This window comes from Bacillus rossius, chromosome 1 (assembly GCF_032445375.1).
Source record: "Bacillus rossius redtenbacheri isolate Brsri chromosome 1, Brsri_v3, whole genome shotgun sequence".
Lineage (NCBI taxonomy): Eukaryota > Metazoa > Arthropoda > Insecta > Phasmatodea > Bacillidae > Bacillus > Bacillus rossius.
Genome location: NC_086330.1, coordinates 135,153,555 through 135,168,405, shown reverse-complemented (window position 1 = coordinate 135,168,405; position 14,851 = coordinate 135,153,555). Strand labels below are relative to the sequence as shown.

General features: G+C 38.4%; 2 protein-coding genes across 2 annotated transcripts in view; one reads left to right on the top strand and one right to left on the bottom strand.

The window, feature by feature from the left end:
- Positions 1–14,851, bottom strand: part of LOC134536067 (protein furry) — a 737,387-nt gene that overhangs the window by 366,812 nt on the left and 355,724 nt on the right. The window lies entirely within an intron of this gene.
- Positions 1–14,851, top strand: part of LOC134528595 (nociceptin receptor-like) — a 67,593-nt gene that overhangs the window by 17,756 nt on the left and 34,986 nt on the right. Inside the window, exons 2-3 of the mRNA XM_063362346.1 lie at positions 4,299–4,327; positions 13,428–13,572. Of these exons, the coding sequence (XP_063218416.1) occupies positions 4,299–4,327; positions 13,428–13,572 (174 nt within the window). The remainder of the gene's footprint in view (positions 1–4,298; positions 4,328–13,427; positions 13,573–14,851) is intronic.

Here is a 14,851-nt window from a genome sequence, read left to right as displayed (position 1 = left end):
TGGAACATAGAGGACTGTTGCTTCGGGGACGGTGTCACTGTGATAAAAATTTCAAGTTTCCACGACTAAGTTTTAATAATTAATTTATTATACACTTTGGTGAATCTCTTTGGTTCTCTACAAGTTCGTGAGGATGTTCTGACCCCCACATACGAACATTTAGTATTTACCTTCCCACTCAGATGAAAAGTTGACTCATCGTTGAACACTATACTATCAAGAAAGTCTTCTTCCCTTACACAGTAGTAATCTGGCCTTAAAGCATGTTACAACGTGACCGGTATGGACGCATGTGTTAACGTCGTCTTTGGTAACTGAAGTTCAAGAATTGCTTTCCGAAGATTTCTTAGGATTGCGCAGATAAGATGCCGTGACACGGTCAACATCCTGCACAGACACTTCTGGTCGTCCCGTGCTTTTACCTTCACAAACATATCCAGTCGTTTCGAATTGCCTATACCATCAGCGGATATTTTTGCAACATGGGGTTCACAAACTTTAAACGAAAGGCACGTTGAACTGAAATACAGATTCACTCGTAAATTGCTGAACACAAGACCATTTACGTTCAGGAGTCGCCATTTTGCGTAGGTAGCGCTGCAAGCGAGAAAACAATAAAGCAGTACTCGCGCATGCGTTTATCTAAAACTGTTTGAGTTATTCTTTAATTGCGATCTTGAACAACTCCACAATGCTTACCGTTGATACTATTATATTGATAACTGGGGCATTCTTGTATGGAAAAACTATATTTTCCAAATTTCTAAAATAAATACATAAAAACAAACGGCACTATCTTCATAACTGGCCTAGTTATCTCTCCACTTTCTTTATTTCTCTTAAGTTCAAACATAACAATGCATACGCCATTTTATAGTGTGTAAGAATGATTATGCAATAAAACACCATCTGGAAGAAGAAAAGACAAACGCTTTAAGTCTGGTGTCTGGATGATGGCAGACTGGACCATGATATTTCATCCCCAAATACTACCACTGGAAAAAATTCTACGACTTATCCAGAATTTCATGTACATTCCTTAACTTTTGCTGAACAATTCACCTTCCCCTGACTTTTCCCGATTTTCCTTGATTTTCAAGAATGTAGACACTTGTTATACCACCAGGTAAGGTTAGAAAATTACAAGTTGCGATCGAGAGAACCAACGCTTCAACGTTTCTTTTAAGGCATATCTGATCAGGTTTGATGCTTTACAAAGAAAAAACATTTAAACGTTGTACTTACGCCCCACACGATACAATCTTGAGAATCAATAACCTAAGGATAATTTGCGTAAACAAGAGTCTATGTATAAACGAACATGGAAAAATACGATAAAATAATATACATACATAAATAAACACAAAAATTAACATTAGAAAAACTTGCCAATTTCGCGTTTCATTATTGATAAAATTATCTATGATTATTATTAGTTTTCAAAGATTCTCCACACAAGATGTTGGTAGTGGAAATGAGTACGCTGGAAGCATCATTAAGGAGAGCTTTTATGGGTCGCGAGGTTTTATGCTCAAGGGGAAAAAAATGTAATTGAAGCGCTTTTTATCTTTCACCGTGGACCTATAAACCACAGAAGAGCAAGTTCAAAGTGGCAATAAAAAGTTAAAAGTGAACTGTCCGTGCACGGTAATTACAATCTTTTATGACGCTTCTAAGCGCGAATTTATACGCCTTCTCAACACGTACCTTTTGATGCACACTGTAAAACAAAGTGAAAGTTCACAAAATGTATGTGGCTCCACTGTTCTCGCCTGTGTCAGTGTATTTTTACAACTACGATGTCCGTGTTTCTTTTTAAACAGTGTTATCAAAAATACTGTCAAAAGTATAAAATTACAATAGCTATTATTTGGTGAAACATCCCTAGCTGTAGGTATATTTTAACTCAGTGGTATGTCAACTTACATATGCCAAACCAGTTAATTTTACGTGAAATATTTAGTAACTTTAATACTGAGAATGTGAAAATTTTATTGTATTTCTTCCAACTTATTCTAAGCCTATTAATGCACGGAGTGAATTGTTAACATCATTTACATACTATGACTATTTATTAAAAAACTAACACGTCTACTGAAATGAGTAAACTGGTTGGGTATTAAACCCGCAACCTATGAATAGCCAATTTAAAATTTTGACCTCTCGACTAACTAATAGGAATAACAAAACAAAACGTTTAAATGTTGCTATTATAACCGTAAGCATATGTTAATTTAATAAGAGTTTGTCACTGAGCATAGAATTTTTTCAGATACTTGGGTTATTTAATTTTAGACTGATGAACACTATGCAATTTTAAAATGAGTTGAAAATAAAACTACAGTGTATAGACAAAAAAAAGGAAAAAATTAAATTTCTCCTACTGTATACGTATCTTCACAAATATATCCAAATATGCAAATGAATATTTTAGTTATTGTAATTTAATATGTTCATGCATTATTTTAACAGAAACATGAGGTACAAGTTGGTTTCCTAGATAATGTTTTGTAAAATTACACAATTTACTAGTTTTGCGCTGCATTTATTAGTCCACATCATTTACTATCCTCGACTCACGTGTGATAAAGCCAATTTATAGTTTGCAAGTGATTTAAACTGTTGCAAACTGACAGCACAGTCATAGAAAGCCTGCTTTCATCGTCTGTGCTGTCGTCGCTGTGACGTCAAGATTATCATTCTGTAGTTCCAACACTGGGTTCGTCCGTCACTGGGTTGCCCGGAGTCTCACCACTGTCCACCTAATGTGTTAACCTGTGCTATCAATTCCTTACACGGAATTATCTGTGTTCTTAAGCATGTGACGTTTGTCATCAGCTGATATTGTCTTGTTCTACTAGTGTTTACGCATTCACCTTTCTTGTCCAATCACGATTTTTTTCTATTGACAACCAGTGCGAACCAGCAATGACTTATGTTAAATAAATATTATCCTTTGTGAGAATCATTCAAAGAACGTATCGTAGGGCCACATGACCTGCCGATTCCTTGCGGAAATTGAGACGGGAAAGTTTCTAACGGTTCCGAAGCACGGCGGGTTTCTGATAAAGGATTTATAGCCCACTATAAGTGAAAATGCCACCATATAGCTGGTACGGGGAAGGTGGGATAAACGAGGCAGAACAGCGAAAATAACGGCGAGCTGCAGGCCGTGGGTGACACACTACGACAGAGAGCTGTCGTTTATTTTTAAGCAGGCTGCGTTAATACCTGCAGGCGCGCGGCGGGTGGCGGTAAGGCTGCAGCTAAAAGGGAAAGAAAGAAGCAATTTATGGCATAGGGAAGTTACAGTGGCGAATCACGTTCACGCCAGAATAGAGGACTTCTAGTTAAGTATTTTCCAACGTTATACGACGATAACTGAAAGGGCGTTTTAACATAAAAAAATAACATTACACTATCATCGCTAATCATCACTGTGGCGTAAAACAATGCGGCATAAATTGAATAAAAATTTATGCTACATAAATATTCTTAATAACATTAATGCAGTTTTCACGGAAACAAAAAAATATGTACTTTAATGAGAGATAAACACAGTTTCAGCAGAAAGGTTTAAGATTACGACTTGAGAAATTAGGAATCGTCATCTTGGATTTTCCCATCTTTTTGCTATAATTCTAATTTTGAATTATTTATCCCAACCTTTGACATGTCAAGGCATAAACCATACCTCCCAGACCTTCTATGCCTTGTTGTAACCACATATTTACTAACAGGCTCTAGTCAGTAAGCGCCGCGAGGAAATAACTTACCATTTCACGCGGGCGACTACAACTATCATGATAATCACACCAGTTCACAAGTGTTGACTTCAAAAAGTAACCAAAGTTAGTCCTATGCCGTATCAAACCAAAAAAATTTAACACGGAAGCTTTATTGAAAGTGGTACAAAAATATATTAATATGTTAAATTGCAAGTCGGCGAGGCCTAATTCCCTGAAATCGTTTGAAAATACTAACCGCCCGTCCATAAAAGCTCAATCGGTCTTCTATCGGCGATGTTTTAATCCTCCGTATCTTATCAATACGGCCACGCGTGACTGATTTATCTGCCCAATGCCTACATAATAAATATTTGGGAGAAGCGAACGAAGCGCGGTCAAGCCAGTCAAAGATCTGTTTTAGACGTTACGGCCTGAGCAGTAACCAAACAGTTCAGTTTTTAATTATTTTTTTTATGGATAAATTTTCGATACATGCCACGAAACACGTCGCAGAGGACTCAAGTCAGAAGACGACTTTGTGACGACAAAAAATGGCGACGTTTCGGTCGTACACGCACATGGTGATTTTTCTGGTTCGTGTAACACAGGTCTTGCCACAATGCACGCATGTGCTATGAATTCGAACACTCACATTGCTAAACTAGTTCAAAAAACATAAATAAATTATAATCTAAAAATAAAAAAAAATTATATATCAGCACTCAAACACTGGTAGATAAAACATGGAAAACAATACCATATTCGTTGTATTGTGAATAATTTTAAAATTAAACGTGAATAAAATAAAAAGGGGGGGGGGGGGGGAAGGACGAGGACAGAATATTACACAGATTTGTACTAAGCAGCGAAACAATGAAAAGGCTTTGAAAAAAAAACATTTATTGCTAGGTGGAGGGGTTATATTTATCAACGATTTAATTTTAGGTGTGTCTAAAATGATACTGAAGACGATAGTGGCATCCTACAAAATGAGAAATTGATACATGTGGAACAGCCTTCACTCTCAAGCATAGCGAGTTGTCGCGCTGTGAAGTACAGGAACGTTCTTTGTAGTACGGAATCGGCTCAATACACTCATTTCACTTAGACGCTAACATTAAAAAAATCTTTAGTGACTACACGGGAGTGGGAAAGGAATAATCAAACTAAAAATTAGCCTTATATAAACTGCATCTAATTGAAAAATAAGAACATTCTTTATAATTTGAAACAAAAAAAAACAGTACGGCGAAGGATATATGACGGCTAGTCAAGTAACTGGAAGATTAGATAAGATTCGATAATGTTGTGTCGCTTAAATAAGCCACGAGAAACTTACTATGATGCATAAAACATAACAGAGCCGGTAACGACCTTATTACCATTATCAGAGCTTCTGCCGTTATTTCTACCCCAGGAACCTCTTCCTGTGGTCGCGCCTGAAGACGAAAGAAAGAAAAAGATCCATAATGTCGCTGCGTCCGCCTTTAGACTTTCATTCCGAACGCTGGCCGTACCACGTTACGTCTAGAACACTAAGAAAAATAATAAATAATTCAGGATTTTTCTTGGCTTACTTACGGCCAAGGGCCTGACCACAACCATACATGTACGTCCTAAGCCCTGTCGAAACTACGCTCTTAGGAATGATGCCCTCGTGCCTTATGAACAGCAGGGTGGTCGAGATGTTGGAGGGGGGAGTAACGGAAGAAGACAAGAGGAGAAGGAGGAGGAGAAGCAGCAGAGATGATGGGAAGTATCGGGCGGCTATGTAAATTGCAAAGAATAAAAATCTGCGTCTTCAACCCTCGGGCGACGATCTCGCCAAGATGTGCGAGCGGCGAGCGAGGAGAACTCGTTACGCGGAATGCTCTCGTGGGTCTCCTTGCATTTTCCTCAGACTATAGACATCAGGGAGATGCGAGCCTGTGTCCGCCCGGACGTGACATCCTCCACTTCACTTGAAATACGTTGCAAACCCTGTGAACTGTAAAGGAAATAAGCAAAGGGCCCCGCCTACATCAGCACACATACGGTGAGCAGAGCTTCGGGAAAAAAAAAAACACGCGATTTGAAAACTGCTCACAATATCAGAGTGGTGTCCGTTTGCGAATAGCATATAAGAATGTGTTAAGGGCAGATGAGTAGCTATGTTTATGTATTTCGTTTTTAAACTGTGTAATTTAACGAGTGAAAATTGCTAAAAAAGATGTTTTTGGAATAATATTTAGGTATGAAACACCCGGTACAGATTGTTGCAATCACTCAACGGATTTGCATTACACTTTTATCTTAATTTCTACGCCATATATTGCGTTACCACTCAGATCATAACTGTGCCATTTTCACTACGAGAAGACTGCGCACCAGTTCATAGTCTTGCACTTAAAGGCGATACTGCGTTAAAAGAACCAGCGAGCGTTGCATTTATTGCATTCATTATCCAACCTCACTAACACAAATACATCCCTGGCGAAGCTAGTTCCTTAACATGATGAAGTTTTGCGGGGGAAAGATAATAAAACACGAAATATTCCACGTAACACACTCCCGAACCATTTTGTAAACATCAGTTACAAATACATCACATAAAAGGTTCGTTAGCATTAAATCTTACAACTATGCCATTAACAAAAAAAACGTAGTATAGTATATTTGAGTAAACCAAATAAAAGTAAATAATTTAACCTAAATTAGTTTCAACATATAACAAATAGTTTTACACTAGAATATCTTATTTAATTAACGAACAAATTGAACGAGGATAAACATAAGTCCTCAATAAACCAGAAAATCACATTTTAAGCAAATAAATGTAATATATTATCCCTCACTGCAATGTGAGTATGCCTCATGGGCTTCTTGAATAACTAAATTTTCATTGATCTACAGATGATATAGGCTACTAAAAATTAAGTAATTTACGACAACTTTATGAACTGTTTACTAAACGATTGCATGCTCTTCATTCGTGCTAGGATTAAAACATACAATGCACTCGAATAAAAAAAGAAATACATACGCAAAATTGATGAAACACCTAATAAACAATAACACATGGTTATATTACGTGTTCGAGGTTGCGTGGATGGTTAGTATTAGCCGCGTCCAAGGCGAAGGTTCACAGACGTTTCGATTGAAACTGCAGTCGCCATTTTGATGGTAGCAGTCTCCATATTATGTATTTATTTATAATCACGGGCACACACACGAATTCATACAAGAATAATCATCAACCTTAAAAGAGCCGCTGAATTCCTCGCAGAAGAGAGAGGGCTACCAGAGGGATCTACTGATGCGAGAGAAGCGGTGCCGTTAAAAGATACGATGGAGAAAAGCTGTGGAGCAGACAAAATCAGCAACAAGGAGAAGCAATCTAGACGTGAGGAACGAAGGGAAAGGGTGGAGTGCGCGGAGAAAGAAATATTTGCGGGAGAGAGAAAGGAGAAATTGGAGCTATATTGCCACGCATAAGACCGAGATGGCAGGTTTTTTTTTTTTTCATTTTGTTAGTAACTAAGCCCCATGTGAGATTTTTTAAGACAGCAAGAAGTTATCATAATAAAATATTCTCTCTAAGTTTGCAAAAAAATTGCTATTTTGGGACACAGTATAAACATTCTATAAATTCGAAAACATAAAGATATATGTTGCTCCGTATATGGCACACATTGAATTAACTTTCGTGTAAATAGGAACTCTAGTATTGATTCGGAATATATGCGTATTTATATTTAGTACAATAATCATATCAGTTTAATATAAATCGGTTGACAATAGCGGCATGAGAGACAAAAATACTTCAATGTAAGTAACTTACAGCAAGGTAATTATCCGACAATTACATATTTAATGAATACTGACGCTTTATGTTTTGTCATTAAATTCAAGTTTAGTATCTAGTGTGACACATATTAACTGCTTTATGCCGAGCCCTTTTAATGGCTCATTGGAAATAATTTCATTCCGTTATGTTTACCGTTTTTTTTAAATACTAGAAATGCATAACCAACATATATTTATTCTTTAAAGCCATTTTTCATCACAATAAGCTTAGCATAAGTTTCTACAAGTTAAGATTATCTTCCTTCAATAAAATATGGTTCGTTGATTCGTGCCAAGATCCGTTCCAGATTTATATAAATTTATCATCCTGGGAGTTACATTTTAATAGTATTATTTTTCCATTTCAATACTCAATGACTAACTTTAACACAAAAACTGTCGAGAAATACATATTTTAAAGGTGCACTGAAGTGTCATTTACAGAAGTTTGAAGCCGTTAGAAAAAAAAACACACCCCGTTCGGAGAATATCCCAGACTAGCAGATATTATGTGAGATTCACTGCTTCTAGCTATAAATATTGAACTTTCGATGGTTATTGAACAGAAACATTCGAATCAAATACTATGTTCAAATTTTTCCAAATCCATAAATGTTAGGAATACAACTAAAATACAGTACTTAAGGCTGGGTTTCATACGCAATGTTGAATTTTCATTTTATCGTCATGACTATTAGTTAAGGGTGATTCCTGTAAATGCAACACTATACCTAGCTTGCATTTGTGATAGAACAAATGCAAGAGCACAAGAGTGTTGAATTTACATAAATTGCCCTTAACAAATATTAATGTTGAGAAAATAAATAAATCAACATGGCGTGAGGAACCCGGCTTTAACCAAACGATTGGTATTTGGAGCTATGTAAAAAATCTGAACCAAACTTTTATTTTTTTATATTTTTGAGTGAATATGAACGATACTTGTCTGTTCTACCATTTAAAGTTCTGTAACTGTCCACGAATAAGTACACCAACATAATCATAACATATTCCATGGTGTATTCTAAAAATAAAATAAAAACGCACACGTAATTTCAGCAGCGCACGCAGAATTTCATTTCGGGTTTAGGGGAGAATAGAACCATATTTTCCACTCTTTTGCTGTCAAATTATTTTGTTTTGTTGGCGGGAATTATAGATTTTTTTTTTTAAATTTCGTAGGGGGTGGAGGGGGATAAGTTCAGATTCTGCATACACCCCTGCGTAATGTTTTTTTTTTACAAACTGTCGACAAAGTTAGGGCCAATCTTTTCTTCAAGTGTAAACGATAGGTAAAATTATGGCAAAGGAAAAAAAAAGGGGGGGGGGATAAATCGGTAGATTACAACAAGATGAAACCAACAAGGTGGAAAGCAAAAACAAATTGTGGCAATATTAAAAAAAAAAAAGAAAGCAGAACTCCCGTCTAGATAAAATAACACGTCGAAAGAATATTTTAAACGGAGGGAGGGATGGAGGGCAGGATTTTACAAATAAGAAGAGGGAAACAAGAGAACAAACGACCCAATTACTTTTAAAACGCACCACGGTGAGATGAGCAGCAGACGAACAATCCCGCATGAGGTTAAATATGATTAACACATCTGGAAGGACGTTAGGTACGGCTGGCCGAGGCTCACCTCCCAGGCGAGTGCGCCCTGGTGCGCGCTGTGCCCGGCAGGTCGCGGCGGCCAGACATGTCACCGCGACCCGGAGGTGTGCCTGGTGTGTGGGAGGCCTTGTGGCTACTTCGCCGCTGGGCTTCACAACCGTAACAATCTCCTGGTTGTTGGCTATTTCATTTCCTTCTCAACTAACATTTCAGGGCTTTCCGTGTACATATATTTGTTTAGTTATTTTAAATTTTATGCTTCTTCTAAAATTTTCTCAGGGAAAATGATAGCGGTTAAAAGTTAGCGAGAAAAAGTATGATCAATAACAAACGCAAGGGCGATATAGAAATAAATTCACACAAAAAACCCTAATAGCAATCGGAAGAAATCAAATACTCAACTCGGCATGTGCAACCGAGCATTAAAAATAAGCACCACTGAGCCTAATTCCCTCCACCCCCTACTCCGAAACGTCGACATAAACGTTAATAATTAGCGCTTCATCGTCTTTATTGCTGGTGAGTGCAGGCTTGCAGCCCTTAGAGGTCCGTGTAGTCAGGGGTGTATGTGTGTTAGTGAGGCGGGATAATAAGTGCGACGCTCGCTGGTGCTTCTAGCGCGGTGTCACCTCTAAGCGCAAGGCTGTGAACTGGCACGCAGTCTTTTCGTCGTCCATAGGGCAACCGTGAAATTTGAGCGGTGACCGTAACATTATGTGGCATAGAAATTAAGTTAAAGGTGTAATGCAAATCCCGGAAGTGCTTTCAGAAATATGTACCGGTTGTTTTATGCCTAAAAATCACTCTGAAAACACGCCTTTTTAGCTATTTTAACTCTTACAAAAATTGTTAAAAAAAATAATCCGAAATCAAAAGTGCTTTTCGGCACTCAGCGAATTTTTAAATGCTTTTTCGTAAACAGACCCCACGCGGATATTTTGAGTATTTTTGAAATCGCGTTTTTTTTCCTGAAGCTCCGCGCACCGTTAAGTGTGCCCAGGTAGGCGGGGCCCTTTTGAAATACATGTGTGACATGGCCCGTAGTATACAGAAGTGCTGTGTCATTACATATCTCCTAGTTTATATTTCTTTACACTACGCTTTTCAAAATTTTTAAAACACAATTTTTGATTTTTTTTATAAAAATTAGTGTAGATGAATATTGGGAAACCAAACTAGCACACACAACCTCTGGTGGTAGGTGTGTTGGTGAATTTCTTGTGCGGGTAGAAGTTAGTTGACGGACGCGCACTTTGCACCCACGAGGTATCCAAACATGAACCACGGCTCGGCATTTCCCTTCTAGTGGCCAGCTGCGCCATGCTGCTCTTCAATCGTGATCCGATGTTCTCAGTAGAAGAAAGACTTTTGGATCATTATTTTTAAAGTTGCGCCAACACATACTGGGACTTCAAGAGCTTTGCTCGCGTGAACCGAAGTTTATACACTTCCGATCTTCCTAAACAGATAGTAGCAGTGTCGAAGCAATGCTAGGCAAGTTTCTATTAGTAGGTTGGAGCGATATGAAGTAGCTATAATCAATTATGACACGGTGAACAAGTGACTGATGCGGTTACCACAAAATGGCACCTCATGTGGCCGCTGCATCATCTCTGTTGATTTTAATAACGACTGAAAATACACGCTGGTATTAAATAGTTATTACAAAACGACGCAGTCTGAAATGTTTTGTTTAAAAAAACTATTTAATTTCTATGAAGTAAAAATCTTCAAAAGTATTAAACTAAAATGACGGGCAGTTAAAAACTTAAAAAATGGGTACTCTATGTGGTTGCGACTCTAGGGAAAGCAGCATTTGTCAAAAATGTATTATACACTTATGTTTTAAAAAACATTCTCTAACATTTACGCCTGATTAAAATAATAATCTCCATAAAGTCTGTAAAAATTCCGGACGTGTCCACTCGCGTAGTGTCGATCCAAAATTGTCATGAACCGCCACAGCCGTCGGTTCATCTCGAAATTCCCAACGATCTCTGTTCAGCATCCGAAACACAGTGGTGCAACAGAAAAAGAATGGCCGAACCACGATCAAACCAGTTTAATAAACAGGGGATCACGTCTGAACTAATGGCGACCCTTGAAAATTTTAACATTAAACTATTTGAAACAACATTTTAAAGCCAAAATTAAATTTCAATTATCGTTTTGTTAATTTGGCTTAAGAATTTTAGTTATTCTTTATTGATAAATCAACCTCGGGTTTCTTTTTTTTTAATCTAAAGATCAAACACTGTTGAAATCGCGTCATTACACGAAGCAATAAATTATTTTTTAAGTTTTTTTTTCTCAATACGAAATCACGAAAACTTAACTGAAATCGAAAGGTACTGACCAACACTTAAAATTACATGTTAGTCTAGTAACCATTTAATTGTTCCTGTCCCCATTGATTCCGTCCGTTATTTTTCACAGAAAACTAGACAAACCAGGAGAACGGCGCGGGGTCACGCCTGGCGGTGTAGTCAGGAGTAGTTGCGGGGAGACGCGCCGACCACGACAAGGCGTGGTAAATCTGCCGGAGGCCCGGCTTCAGCGCGCGAGCGACGTGCCGAGAGAGACGCAGAGTGGGGTCGAGCACGCGGAGGTGAATTATTTGCGCAGACAGCGTAGCCCGCGCCAAGGCCACGTTCACTGTCGCGCCGCGTTTGTTGCCACGGGCCTCCTCCTGTTGATGCAGACGCCCTCGTAAACCTTCATGAAACAAACGCCCATTTTTTTATCATCGTTCACTCGCCGGCTCAGCCTAACGCTTGCATACGATCGCCAGAGCTACGATTAACTCGCGGATTCGTTTCACTTCAGGCTAGACTTAATTTTTCTATGCATGATCGAGCCTGTTTTTAAGTTTCTTGTACGTCGATAAATAGGTCAACCGGCGCGTGTCAATAAAACACTCGTCCAACCATCAACGTGAAGGAGATACATGTACATGAGCTTCCAGTCTACTTTGATGCCCAATGAAACCGCGGAATAATCTCGGCTCTAAAGATCATATTATCTGCTACAAAAAATAAATAGCCAAACGGAGTTTAAATATACTAATAAAATTTTCCTGTTAAAAAAAATTGGAAAACCTGTAACCTGTAAACGTAGAAGAAACAAAAAAAATCTTGAAGTCCTATTAACAGAGAATTAATTAAACAAATAAGACTAATAACACAATTAAGAGATGATAAAGAATTATTCGGGAATGGCCTATAGTATTAAGTCCATCCCAGCATTTTCCTGGAGTGATTTCATGAAACATAAATTTATATAAACCGCCTTTAACTAATAGTAATGACTGAGTAATGGCAAAAAAAAAAAAAAAATGTGAGTGAGACTTATCAGTACTCACAGAGATGTGTAACATCTAACCTCGGTAACGAGAAAATTAATGTGTTCTCAGGTTGCAAATCTTAATACGAAACTCGTACACGAAATTTAACGTATCATTCTTTAAAATAAAGGCGTGCGGTGAGAAATATATACGACAATTGTGTTTTCAACTACATTTATGGATGCGAATCGCACGCAGATCTGCACCCGCCGCTAGAATTCGTTGGCGAAGCAGCTACGTTACCTATATCGAAATCATTGGATTTGCAGAGAAAAATTTTAAACCATATAAAGAAACATCTCCGATAACATCTAAAAAGACTTGAAAGAATACTAAACCCTGCTCGGGACTTGATTTTCGAGAGGAATTTTATGAAAATACTGCCCATCTTGTTAAATTCATTGAATATTTAATACTATGAAGTTTCCCTTTGACTTTGTGAACGTTGGTTCGCGCCATCGCCACAGATGGCAGCACCGTGGTTACATATTTCCGTTCCATTCAATAAATAACGCCAAACAAATGACGTATACCGAGAGCTACGATGTTACTGATGAGTAGAGACCTGCAAAATTCGCGGATTCATTTCGTGTTATGCTACAATTCAAATAATTATACCTTAGCGCTGCTTCTGCAATTGGTTCACTGTTAATCTGGAGTAATGGGGGCCAATTAGAGACCCTCGCTAAAAGAAGTGTCGAATCACAGACACTCGGTCGAGACGACTCACAAGTCAGCAGCCAATGAACAGGTGGCATTTGCCCGAGTGTGTAGAGTGTAGTAGGGTCTATCCTGGAGGTCATTGAATCCGCGAATTTTGCAGGTCTCTACTGATGAGTGATGAGCAGGAGAATGACGGTGGTGGTCGCGTGTGTCGCAGGCGCCGCCCGCCTTCGACTCGCCGCTCATCCCCATCCAGCACGTGTGCATGCTGCTGTACACCACCAACTTCGGCATCAACTTCGTGCTGTACTGCGTCAGCGGCCAGAACTTCCGGCGCGCGCTGCAGTCGCTGTGCTGCCCGCGGCGCCGCCACAACCCGGACACGCCGCCCGCCACCACAGGTACGACCCTCCCTCCCTCCCTCCCTCGCGCCCACCGCTGCGGCCACTTTCCCCTGCAGTGCACGATGCGCGTCTCTCAAAACAGAACATGCACACAGCTGATCTTAAGGGTGTATGACCTGTTCCAGGTCATTATTTCACATTTAAAATCCACACGGTTGAACTTTCAGCATAATTAGCTGACAAAGTTGCATTTTTGACGATTTTTTTTACGTTATGGATAAGAAGATAGAAACGAAATATAAAACAGGACATTTTTTTGGTTTAGCTAACCTAACTGACTATGTGATATGGTTTTCTTTCCTTCATAAAAAATATTGAATTTTACCTGGTATTTTACAACCAGTTGTTCATGATTATAAAGGCTAAATAAAACTAAATCCATTTTCCTAAAATAATTTTAAACCACGCCACGCAGCCACCAGCATGGCCTTTAAACCCAAAAATTTTGTTATTTATTCCATTTTGTTCTATTTATTCATAATGCACAAAAATGTTAAAAATTCAACTTACCCAGCTAATTATGCAAAAGTATGCACTATATATTTTTTTGTTTTGTTGAAGTTCGGCCACTCGAAAAGTATACACGTTAAACCTTTTCAAATGTAAAAATAAAATAATGATCTGGAAAGGGACATACACCTTTAAGAAAAGCCAGAGTAGAAAATGGCAACAGCTCCGGTCCAACAGCATACCTGCCAATCAAGACGCCAGCATGCTGAAACAATTTTCCTAAGGACAGTAGTTCTGTGTGTGATGGCCTCACTGGAAAATGCGATTCGACCACAGTAACGCAGTGTGCTCAAACTCTTCAAGCTCTAATTCGCGATTCTGTGACCAAAAAAAAAAAAAGCGGGGGTACGTAAACGGAAATATTGGAGGCACTCCGATTGCAAATACGAGGAACTAGAAAACCAACTGTATTTGGCTGGACTTCTAGCCAATGCACACACAGTGTGTACACACAAAGATATAAGATTTTCCTGGATCTTTAATGACTTTCCTCGACCAAAATTTAAAATTTCCCACAAATTAAAAAAAAAAATATATGTTACCTATGTGCTAATTTTCTGAAATTAAGAAGTAAAACCAGCCTTCGGCATCCCCACAGCTGGCCTATATCTTTCTTCACTTTACTTCAAACCTTTTCATACACCATTTTTATAGTGCGTGTGACTATGGAATGAAACACAATCTGAAAAAAAAATCTTATGTCTAGGTAATGGCAGACATTTTCCCTTTAAATTATTATATCGTTAGGGAATAGCCACGTATTTTA